Genomic DNA, 12,512 nt, shown 5'->3' with positions numbered 1-12,512 from the left:
TTTAATTGAGATATAAGATGTTTTGTTAAATGTCTGTTTGTTAAATGCAAGATTCAACGTCAACAAGCCGACAAACTCAGGTATCATCACGTTATATAAGTCTGGAAAAATCTTGTTGTCTGAAACTGAGGCAAAAAACCCCAAAAGAAAACAGAAAACAGAAAACACTGGGTGCTAATTCCAGACAAGAGCTGTTAGCCTGTACTGCTAAATAAGACATTATTTAGCATTTATCTAAATGTATCTAAGTGTAGGCTAACAACAGTTAGCAGCTAACAGATATTCTAATAACATTATCTGTATTATTCTCTAATACAAGCTGAATTTTATGTTCCATTAGCATAGCATAGCTGTCTCTCAGATAGAATAGAAAAAAATAATCCCAAGGCCCTTTAAAGAAGGGCAGTAAAGAAGTGAAGTTGATATTTAGGTAAATGTCTCCCTTGTTTGTGACGACGCCACCTACTGTTGATGCCCTGCGTTGCTTGATGTACGTAGACGAGGCCGACGCAGGACAGATGTGGAGACATCATGACTCACTGTCCACTGTCTCTCTCTCTCCGCCGCTGACGTGAGATTCCGTGCAGAACGATGAGCGAGTAAAGTCAAGAAAGAGAGAGAAAATGACGACGTGATGTCTGGGAAATCTCTGTCTCACCAAAGACAAAAGACAAAGACGGACTTTGAGGACAATCACTTGTCCAGATGCAGAGCTGCTGCACATCAATAAAAGAGGACGCCATCATGGACCGAGACGCTCTTACAAGTTGTCCTCCGTCTTAAGCTGAGTCAGCACATTCTGTCTTTGAATTTGAAGGAATTGGTCCTGGAAAGTCCTTGAATTTGATATCAACCAGGTGTGGGAACCCTGCTCGCTCTATGTGTTGTTTTTTCCACGGGTTGCATTTCCACTGAGCTGAAAACAGGAACCCAAAACTATGAATGGATGCATGTCCCTGATTTATGACTGTGAGACATGTAGGACATGTGGGACATCCAAGGACAAAGCGTGAAAACAGAGCTGCAGATGAAAAGAGAGAAAGGAGGATAAATGACACGCAGAGTTCACACACACACACACACACACACACACAACTCGCTCCTCTGGTAATCACCTGACTCCAGGTGTGGACATAGGGTGAGACGTGTAATGGAGACCTGGCCACAGACATACAGTAAATCTATATGTTCTAATGTGGTCATTGTTGTTTCAAGTGTAACCAGAGGTCAGTGACGTTTTATCCCTGAAGACATGAGGTGAATTTAAGAGTCTGAGACGTTTCAAAACAAAGAAAATTTAAAAACAATTCCAACTGATATTTTCTCTGTTGTTTGAGGTTGTCAATCATCTACCTTTTGTTCAGCCCGTTAACACAGCTGTGTGTGTGTGTGTGTGTTTTTACGTGTGTAATGTCAGGTAGTGACCATGACATGTTGCTGTTGTTGTAGGCGAACACAGAATTGTTGTTATAATATAAGTTTGTGTGACTTTTTAAAAAGCACTCACACTCCCACACCAAAGTCCAGAGAGAAAATCAGTGATTTTAGCTGCTGGTCCTCTGCTGCCTCGTGTGGTCACTCTGTGTCACTGAGGTCAATCTGAACGTTGGATTTCAAACACTGAAGAGACAAAATCAGACATTTGAACTTAGTGATGGAGGCAGCAGTGGATCATCAGCTCCTGTGTTCCTGATTATCTGCAGGTCGTTCTTTGTGAATATTTTCTCTTTCAAACACCTGCAGGAACATCAGGAGCCTTCTGAAGAACAGTTCACGTGACGTTTTCAGAAGTGCGTCACAAAGACTCAGCTCTCACCAGTGATTTCCACACATTTACACTTTGAAAAAGGAAAAACCCTTAATATCAACCATTGTGTGTGTGTGTGTGTGTGTGTGTTGTTTTGACCACAGCCTGTCACTCTAACTGTATCCCGGACAAGGCCATGTCACTAAAGGTTACTATAATTGTATTCTCTTACAGTCATCAGATACCTCATCAAAATTGTAATGGGTAATGTAATCCCAGGGGATTACCCAGACTATGTAACAGAGTCTACCAGATTATTTTTTTGTTTCCTCTGTGACGTCCCTCTCCCTTTTACCTTCAACAACAACATCATCTGTAAGTAATGAGGTTTCATCTCTAAGAGAGAGAATCTGTGTTCAAACGTCTGAAACTGCTCAGTGGAAGATTCTCGTCAAGCATTTAAAGATGCATGAGACAGTTCTCCATCATTCACCAGACACACACACACACACACACACATGAGAGAGTTCTCCATCATTCACGAGACACACACACACACACACACATGAGAGAGTTCTCCATCATTCACGAGACAGACACACACATGAGAGAGTTCTCCATCATTCACCAGACACACACACACACACACACACACGAGAGAGTTCTCCATCATTCACGAGACACACACACACACACACACACACACATACATGAGAGAGTTCTCCATCATTCACGAGACACACACACACACACACACACACACACATGAGAGAGTTCTCCATCATTCACGAGACACACACACACACACACACACACATGTTCGACATTCATGACTTGAGGGGACATTGCATTGACTTACATTCATTTCTTGGAGACTTACTCTAACCTTAACCACAATTACTACTGGCCTAATCCTAATCCTAATCCTAACCCTAACCCTAACCTCAACCTAACCATGAAACATATCTTCACCTTAAAATGTAGTAATTTACGTTATGGGGACTTGCTTTTTGTCCCCACAAGGAGGCCAAGTCACCATAATGTGACTGTGTAAACAGGTTTTGGTCCCCACAACATTAGTAATACCTGGTACACATGCGAGAGTTCTCCATCATTCACGAGACACACACACACACATGAGATAGTTCTCCATTCACGAGACACACACACACACACACATGGAAAGTTCCACAACACAGAGAGTGAGTAAACGAGGAGACGAGGAGACACAGAGAGTTAGTGAGCGAGGAGATACTTGGAGGAGGACACAACAGACAGAGAGTGTGTGTGTGTGTGTGTGTGTGTCTCACAGCTGTAGTAAGACTCTTGAATGAATGTAGTTGAAAATAAGTTAATACATTAAATTAATGTCATTTAATTTACAGAATGTTAGGGAATAAAAAAAAAAAAGAATAAGGTTGGTGACACCCAGATAAATGAAGTTAGTTGAAAACAAGTTAATAAGTTATATTAACTTTATTTCAGAATGTATTTTTGGAAGAAGCAGAAAAAAGAAAGAAAATGCTGTAAAACATTTCAAAAATATTGAACTTGGTGACAGAGATGAATCAAGTTAGTTGAAAATAAGTCAATAAGTTATGAATACAATTTCCTTTATTAGGTCTAAAATTAAAATTTTGGACAAACATTTTTTATTATTTAAAATAAGTTAATAAGTTAATTCAGGTCAGAATGTGTTAAAATAACCAGATTTATGTAAATTTTCTTCTGTTTAAACTAAAAACAGTCAAAGTTCGAAATCAATGAATCACAATGCAATAATGAGATCATTAGATATATATGAACTGTATATATATATATCAATATATATATACATCAATATATATTTACTCGAGTATTCAGTAGAAATGAGTTGCCAGCGTTCAATGTGTAATTTAGAGCTCTTTAAAAAAAACACCCACACTTCATTATTTTTTTTTTTTACTTTAACTCAAGTGATTTCACAGTGTCATTAAATAACTCTTACTTTCTTTTCCACTAACTTCTGCTCTGTGAAATATGACGACACACCAAAAAACACATGAAAAAAGACATGAATCATTTCATGTCATTTTCATAATAGACACTGAAGAGGTGAATAGAGCGTGTATTTCAGTATAAATCATGTTACAGGAACAGGAAATACTTCAATCAATGAGATATTAGAGGTTTTTGTGAAGTGTGGTTGGTCAATGATGACGTTATCTATTTTAAATCAGCTTAAAACCTTCATAATATAATGTTCAGTGACTTTTCTGACAGGAAAGTTTAAGTTGTCACTCACTCTCCCACACCATGAACCACAACACACAGGAGTCGTTGATCCACTGCTTCTTCAAATGTCTTCATTTGTCACTTCAGTGTTTGAAATGATCCTCCTGTTGACCTAATCCCCTTATTGCATGTGGGACTATGGGAGGAACCCGGAGAACCCGGAGAACACCCACGCACAGGGAGAACAGGTGTGACCCCAGTGCCCGAACCCTGCTCTTCATGCTGCAAAGGCAAGAGCGCTAACCACTACACCAACCGTGTGGCCCTGTTTGAAATCCAACGTTCAGATTGACCTCAGATTGTAGCAAACTGATTGACCTCGTGTGGTCACACAAAGTGACCACACGAGGTAGCAGAGGACCAGCAGCTCAAGTCACTGATTTTCTCTCTGGACTTTGGTGTGGGAGAGTGAGTGCTCTACAAACTTCAGTTTTCTGTTGGAACAAGTGAGATCAAGTTTTTTTTTAAAGCATAACTTTGAGCTCCCCCTACTGTTTCGGAGTACAAATTTTTTATAACCTCACCATAAACGACATCTTGCCATGATCTAAATATCTAAAATAATATCACTACCTGGAGACCCAAGACTTCGCGAGACCTCCGGGTTGTGAGGAGTCAGGATCGGCGGCCCTGATCTTGCAAGACTGGTTTTCTGCTAACAGACAGTAGGGGGCAGTGGAGAAAGCCTCCAATCTCCCCTAACAAGACATTTAACCATCACAATGACTCTGAAGCTTAGTGTAAAAATCCTGCATAGTTCGGCTTTAATATACCATAGAATTAGTTGTTGTGTTTTCAGTGAGTGAGAACCACACTTCACAAAGTGAAGACAAGTCTTTATTGTCCCCTCCTTCTTCTTCTTCCACATTTATTTGCCTTTGTCCTTTTGCCAGATGCCATTAGAGGCCATATTGAGCGAGGAGTTGCTTCCCATCTCGGCCTTCATGGATTTGTCAACGCTGTCTGTCGCGGGCAACTTTTCCTCCGCCTCTGTCTCTCTGTGGTAGAAGTAGTTGAAGTTAGAAACGATGACGGGGACGGGCAAAGCGATGGTCAGCACTCCCGCGATGGCGCACAAGGTGCCCACCATCTTACCCGCCACGGTGATGGGACACATGTCTCCATAGCCCACGGTGGTCATGGTGACCACAGCCCACCAGAAACCATCAGGGATGCTGACAAACTGAGTGCTGGGCTCATCCACCTCCGCAAAATAGATAGCGCTGGAGAAGAGGATGACTCCGATGAAGAGGAAGAAAATGAGCAAGCCCAGCTCTCGCATGCTTGCTTTGAGAGTCTGTCCGAGGATCTGCAGCCCCTTTGAGTGACGCGAGAGTTTGAATATGCGAAACACCCGGACGAGGCGGATGATGCGAAGAATGGCCAGAGACATGTTCTGCCCCGAGCCCATTTCCGGCGTTGTGATGAGTTCTGTAAACAAAGTAATAAAATAGGGGATTATGGATACGACGTCAATGATGTTCATGAGGTTGTGGAAGAATTCCCTTTTGCTTGGACAGACCACAAACCGCACACACAGCTCAAAGCCAAACCAAGCAATACACGCAGACTCGATGATGAAGAACGGATCGGAAAAGGTCGGGAGCTTGGTGCTGGGCGCCGCTGTGGACACTCTGGACTGGTTCAAGGGTTGCAGCACCATGGGCACAATTGGGTCATAGTCGTCTCTGAATTCTGGGAGCGTTTCCAGGCAGAAAATAATGATGGATATGACAATAACAAACACAGACACCAGTGCGACAGCGCGGGCTGCGTTGGAGCTCTCAGGATACTCAAAGAGCAGCCAGAATTGTTTGTGTACGTCGTTATCAGGAAGAGGTACCTCGGTATCTTTTATAAATCCTTCGTCTTCCCTAAACTGCTCCAGAGCCTCGTTTCCGAGCTCATAGAACACAATTTCATCAGCAAATACATCAATGGGAACATTAGCCGGTCGTCGGATTTTACCCCCTGATTGGTAGTAGTACAAGATCCCGTCAAAACTGGGCCTGTTCCGATCAAAAAAGTACTCATTCCTCATTGGATCAAAGTACTCCATCCTTTTCAAAGGATCTCCGAGCAGCGTCTCAGGGAACTGGTCCAATGTTTTGAGCTGTGTCTCAAAACGAAGACCAGCGATGTTGATGATGACCTTCTGATCTCCCTCGTCAAACTCTCGTTTGTCTACAAACAGATCTTCGCAGCACTCCTTGGCGAGTCTACTAAAGATCACTTCACTCTCCTTCGTGCCCTCACTGCTGAGCAGCAGTTTCCAGTTGGAGATGATGCTGGCGCAGCTGGGGCGCCCCTGCCTGCTCATAGATGGCATTGCACCGTGGTGGGACGGCGTGGAGGAAAGCTGAGGGGCTTTCGGGAGGTAGTTGCTGCCTGGGTTTTGGTGATCTGGAGGCATGTCCACCGTGAGAGCAGTGGTCTCATCAGCGTAGGTGTCGACGTCATCCTCAACGATGCTGTTGAGGTTCTCCAGGCTCTCAAAGTCTACCAGGGCCACCTCCATGGCTGCAGCTCAGCCAGTGTGAAGCCTTGGGACCCCAGGATAAGACGAAGGCTCCCACAAACGGACAGAGGGACAGATACGGAGGCTCAGACGCAGAATTCAGCAGCAGAATATCCAGTCCTCAGAAACTCTCACAGCAACTTCTCCCTGTAACACCTGTGGAATGACAGACAGGAAGTAGAGAGTGTGAGAAATGATGAGGAAAATTTAAAGTCTTATTAATGTACTAATGCGAGAGTGTGTACTAACACTAATACTAATGTGCAGCTCACAGAGCTGTGAGCACAGAGCTGTGAGCTGTGCACTGACCCTAAAATGAGGCCGTAGGAGGAGGAGAGGATGGCACAGGCGCATACATTAGTGCATAATTAAATGGCTGCACTGTGATAGCATTGGCTAAACTTCCTCCAGACACCACGGATATGGGAGAAGAGGATGAAGAAGAAGAACCCAGGCTTGTTTTTAGCCTCTAGCCTTTAATTTCCTTCTCCAGTCAGACTCTTTCTACCTTTAAAATTTACCTGAAACTTTTTAGTAACTCAAATACGAGACATTTAGTAAACTGATCTGTGAAGTGTGTGAGCGTGTGTGTGTGTGTGTGTGTCTGTGTAAGAGTGAGTGCCGCTGACACCTGCAGATGTTTAATTAAAGACAACACTCATGAGTCACCACCTCAGACACCAACGATACCGACCCTGCTGTGTGTGTGTGTGTGTGAAGGAGACGACAAAGATGAAGAGGTGAAAAAAGAAGTGTCAAACATAAAGTATGAAGCGTGAAAAAAGTTAAAAAATAAACATGTGACAAACGTTTGTATTTCATCATCAAAATGTTCAGCTTAGAGAAACTAACACAATCACTCTCCCACACCAAAGTCCAGAGAGAAAATCAGTGATTTACAGGAGCTGCTGGTCCTCTGCTGCCTCGTGTGGTCACTTTGTGTCACTGAGGTCAATCTGAACGTTGGATTTCAAACAGTGAAGAGACAAAATAAGACATTTGAACTTCATGATGGAGGCAGCAGTGTGTGTGTGTGCGTGTGTGTGTGTGTGTGCGTGGGTGTGCGTGTGCGTGTTTGTGTGTGTGTGTGTGCGTGGGTGTGCGTGTGCGTGTGCGTGTGCGTGCGTGTGCGTGTGGTGAGAGAGTGAGCAGCAGTCTAATCTTCTTGGATAAATACATGCACATGATCCAATTGCGATAATTGACCAGATTTAAAATGTTTCAATGGGCCAAAAATGTTTTATTTGATAACCTTTAAAAGGGAAGTTGGGTTTTCTGATTTATTCATTATTATTTTTTTATCTAAATAAGCAAAATAAAAATATGCAGAAAAAGATATTCAAGCTTTAAATAAAATCAATATTAGTTGAAGACAACGTTACCTTCATGTTACCCAACGTAATCACCTCTTACAGACTTTTTAAACACACTCACTCTGCTGCACCAAAGTCCACAGAGAAAATCACAGATTTGAGTTGTTGACGACCACACGAGGCAGCAGAGGACCAGCAGCTCCTATGTCACTGATTTTCTCTCTGGACTTTGGTGTGGGAGAGTGAGTGGTTTATGAAGCTGCCAAAAGACTTTGATGCTTGCACTGATTCAGACATCAATGAGTCAAACTTTCACACTTTTAAAAACAACATTAACTGATACAAACACACACACACACACACACACACGCGCGCACACACACATACCTTAGCTTCATGGACAAGAAGTCTACACACAGCGCGCCCGTGTGTGTCTGTGTGCGTGTGTGTTGTTGTCGTTCCACTGCTGCAGATTTCTTCTGCCTCCACAACCGGGATGAGAGAGAGAGACTGATCTGTGACAGACTGGAGACGAGGTAACTTTACGCTGGAGTAGAAACTAGAGCTGAGACACACACACACACACACACACACACGTCTGATGTAAACACGAATGCAGACAAAAACAAAGAAAAGAAGTGGAAAACTGTCTGATACTAATGAGTGATCACTTTGTAGACGTGTGTGTGTGTGTGTGTGTGTGTGTGTGTGTGGACTTCTTTCACACACACACACACAGGTCGTATCAATATCTGATTTATTAACAGTATCACAGTACATAATTAATGTTGAACAACTCGTTAACATGGAAGAGGAAAAATAACAATGGCAGAGAGTGAGAGTGACAGACAGACAGACAGTGTGATAGACAGACCGACAGAGAGAGTGATAAACAGACTGACAGACAGCGAGAGTGACAGACAGACAGACAGACAGACATACAGAGTGACAGACTCTAGTTAAACTTACCCTTAACTAGGTTAAATACTAATTAAATACATATCTATACTCTACACTGAGGCAGATTAGAATGAATGTTTGATTTTACAACTATAATCCACTCATAATCCAGGTTTGTGTGTAATAATCTCCCTCCAGTCTCCAGCAGCTGTGGAGTCAAATGTTTGAGTCGTGACAGGAACGCGCAAAAAACGCCCGTCATACGTGACCCAGGTTCAACACGTACACACTATTCTTAACGTGTTAATAATAAACGCACACAGGCCGTTTGTAAACTGAACTCTGTATATCACCACTATACTGGATATACATGTATACATGTATACATGTATACATATATCAGCTCCACCCCTGGCAGGTTGTACTCAATTCCCTTGTAAGTCACTTTGGATAAAAGCGTCTGCTAAATAACATGCAATGTAATGTAATGTATGAAGTTTGGAGCAGATCGTGAATGTACAGCAAAGTTTCAGAGCACTTCCTGTTTCGTCACCAATGGTAGGGATCCACCCCAAAATGCTGACGGTTGCCGTGGTTACACTCTTTTAAATCTGCGTGACCTTTGGTAACTTTCCATCTTTGATGTGTCCACAGTTTCTATTGCTATGTTGCTCTGGTTACCGCGTTTGCTCCGGTTAACACGTTTACTACAATTAACATGTTTGCTCTGGTCAACGCGTTTGCTCCGGTTAACGTGTTTGCTCCGGTTAACACGTTTACTACGATTAACGCGTTTGCTACGATTAGCGCATTTGCTACAATCAACGTGTTTGCTCCGGTTAACACGTTTACTATGATTAACGCGTTTGCTCCGGTTAACGTGTTTGCTTCGGTTAACACGTTTGCTAAGATTAACGTGTTTGCTACGATTAACGCGTTTGCTCCGGTTAACGCGTTTGCTCCAGTTAATGCGTTTGCTACGATTAACACGTTTGCTCTGGTTAACACGTTTGCTCCAGTTAATGCGTTTGCTACGATTAACGCGTTTGCTCCGGTTAACACGTTTGCTACGATGAACACGTTTGCTCCAGTTAACGTGTTTGCTCCGGTTAACATGTTTGCTACGATAACGCGTTTGCTCCAGGTAATGCGTTTGCTCCAGGTAATGCGTTTGCTCCGGTTAAAGCGCGTGCTCCGGTTAACGTGTTTGCTCCGGTTAACATGTTTGCTACGATAACGTGTTTGCTCCAGTTAATGCGTTTGCTCCGGTTAAAGCGTGTGCTCCGGTTAACGCGTTTGCTCCGGTTAATGCGTTTGCTATGATTAACGCGTTTGCTCCGGTTAACACATTTGCTCCGGTTAACATGTTTGCTCCGGTTAACACGTTTGCTACAATTAACGCGTTTGCTACGATTAACGCGTTTGCTCCGGTTAACACGTTTGCTCCGGTTAATGTGTTTGCTCCGGTTAGCACGTTTGCTCCGGTTAACACGTTTGCTCCGGTTAACGTGTTTGCTCCGGTTAGCGCGTTTGCTCCGGTTAACGTGTTTGCTCCGGTTAACACGTTTGCTCCGGTTAATGTGTTTGCTCCGGTTAGCACGTTTGCTCCGGTTAACACGTTTGCTCCGGTTAATGTGTTTGCTCCGGTTAGCACGTTTGCTCTGGTTAACACGTTTGCTCCGGTTAACGTGTTTGCTCCGGTTAGCGCGTTTGCTCCGGTTAACGTGTTTGCTCCGGTTAGCGCGTTTGCTCTGGTTAACACGTTTGCTCCGGTTAACACGTTTGCTCCAGTTAATGTGTTTGCTACGATTAACGTATGTGCTACGATTAACGTGCACAGACGAGTTTGTTAATTTATGAAAACACACAAATCACCAAGATGGAAGGCCAAACAAAAAATGGCAGACTTTCTGTTGAGTTGAGGCCGTGGTCCTTTAGTTTGTTATGGGATGTCACATGTTTCCACCAAGTTTCATGTCATTTGGTGCAACCTAGTTTAAGCTTTGTCTTACTGGGTTTTTCCTTTGGGGACGCTACTAAGCCTTTTACACCACTTTCACAGATTAACCTTGTTTTGTGAAATTTTACGTCAGTACTGATATGTGTGCCAACATTTCCACCAATGTTTAGTTTGACAAAAACACGATCTTTTCATAAGAAAATAAATCAATGCAATACGATGAGTTATTGTTATGATTCTCTTCAGTCTTGTGTTGTTGGTACAGTTAAGTTTCTTCTTATTCCTCGTGTGAACTAAATCCAGCACGTTAGTGAGTGCAGCGTGTGTTTGACCTTGTGTGAGCTCATAAATTGGTGGTGCTTTTATTTTGGGAGCAGCAGTTTTGACCAGATTAAGCAGATTAATGCAGACTGAGCAGCTCAGTGTCGTAATCCCACGCATCTCTACACTCACATCCGCCACAGATATACTAAGATGTATACTCATATCCTCAAATATACACATGTGTACACATTGTTAAAGGGACAGTGTGGAGTTTCATGAGGAACAAACTCAACAAAAGGCTGAGTTTTTGTGTCACGTTGTAAAAACCAGAGTCCATTGATAAAAACACGAGCTGCTCATCTAATCTACTTTAATCCAGTCTCATTTACAGAAATATCAAATTATTTATTTATTTCTTTTAAAAGCCCTTTTATATGCCAAATCTGGAGGAAATGTGAACATCTGTGACTCTAATCTGAGGCAACACACACACACACACACACACACACACACACACATAGAGCCTATACTGACATGGACTGACTGAACAAGACCATATGTTAAATAAATACACAATAACTGGCATACATTTATTTTCACCTAATATTTGTGTTAAACAAACTCTGTAAAAAACCACTCACTCTCCCACACCAAAGTCCATAGAGAAAATCAATGACTTTAACATCACACACACAGGAGTTGTTGATCCACTGCTGCCCCAATCAATAAGTTTAAATGTCTTATTTTGTCACTTCAGTGTTTGAAATCCAACATTCAGATTGACCTCAGTGACACAAAGTGACCACACGAGGCAGCAGAGGACCAGCAGCTCCTGTGTCCCCGCAGCTAAAATCACTGATTTTCTCTCTGAGGTTTGGTGTGAGAGAATGAGTGGTTTACAAACTTCAGTTTCCTGTTGGAAAAGTCTAGATAAAGACGTGAACATGTGATCTAGATATCAGAGACTCAAACTGCCTTAGATTAGATTATAGATTAGGTTGACAGCCAGGTCGTACCTTTGTAAACTTCATAAATAAATCAACAAACTATTTTACTTAATTAGACATTAGTTTGTCCATGTGTGGACAAAGTCTGACAAAAAGAAGGTTAGAGAAGAGAATAACATTCATAATCTGAGAAAATAATCAGATGGAGATTTAATAGAAAAAAAAAAAACCTCGTAATGTGTCATGGATTAAAGTCTCTTACCTCCAGTCCCATAAATGTCCTGTTTTCTCTGGAGGACGACGTTTAGTCTCCGCTCCATGATGTTCAGGATGTCCATGATAGTTAGATAGGTAGGTAGTTAGTTTGTTAGTTAGTTACCGGTTAGTTACATCTGCTCACCTCCAGTTGACCCTGACAGCAGGAGCCACAGCAGAGCTGCTCCGGGCAATCAACAACAACAACAACCACACGGTGACGTTAATTTCACTTTTTAATTTCACTGCTTTTTACTTCAATCACTGAACCAAAGCTGAGAGAGAGAGGGAGAGAGAGAAAGAGAGATTAATGCTCTCTTCACCACTTTTTTCT

The 12,512-nt window shown here is 42.5% G+C and overlaps 1 protein-coding gene across 1 annotated transcript; it reads right to left on the bottom strand.

The window, feature by feature from the left end:
• Nucleotides 1-3,729: 3,729 nt before the first annotated feature.
• Nucleotides 3,730-8,388, bottom strand: kcna10a (potassium voltage-gated channel, shaker-related subfamily, member 10a). The gene is made up of 2 exons (XM_058642027.1): nt 8,240-8,388; nt 3,730-6,695 (listed from the first exon to the last, which is right to left on the bottom strand). The coding sequence occupies exon 2, from the start codon at nt 6,537-6,539 to the stop codon at nt 4,890-4,892; it is 1,650 nt and encodes a 549-aa protein (XP_058498010.1). The 5' UTR covers nt 6,540-6,695; nt 8,240-8,388; the 3' UTR covers nt 3,730-4,889.
• Between the last annotated feature and the right edge of the window lie 4,124 nt (nt 8,389-12,512).

The sequence above is a fragment of the Solea solea genome, chromosome 11, assembly GCF_958295425.1.
Source record: "Solea solea chromosome 11, fSolSol10.1, whole genome shotgun sequence".
NCBI lineage: Eukaryota > Metazoa > Chordata > Actinopteri > Pleuronectiformes > Soleidae > Solea > Solea solea.
The sequence above is the reverse complement of the archived record's forward strand: the minus strand, read 5'-3'. Positions and strand labels throughout refer to the sequence as shown.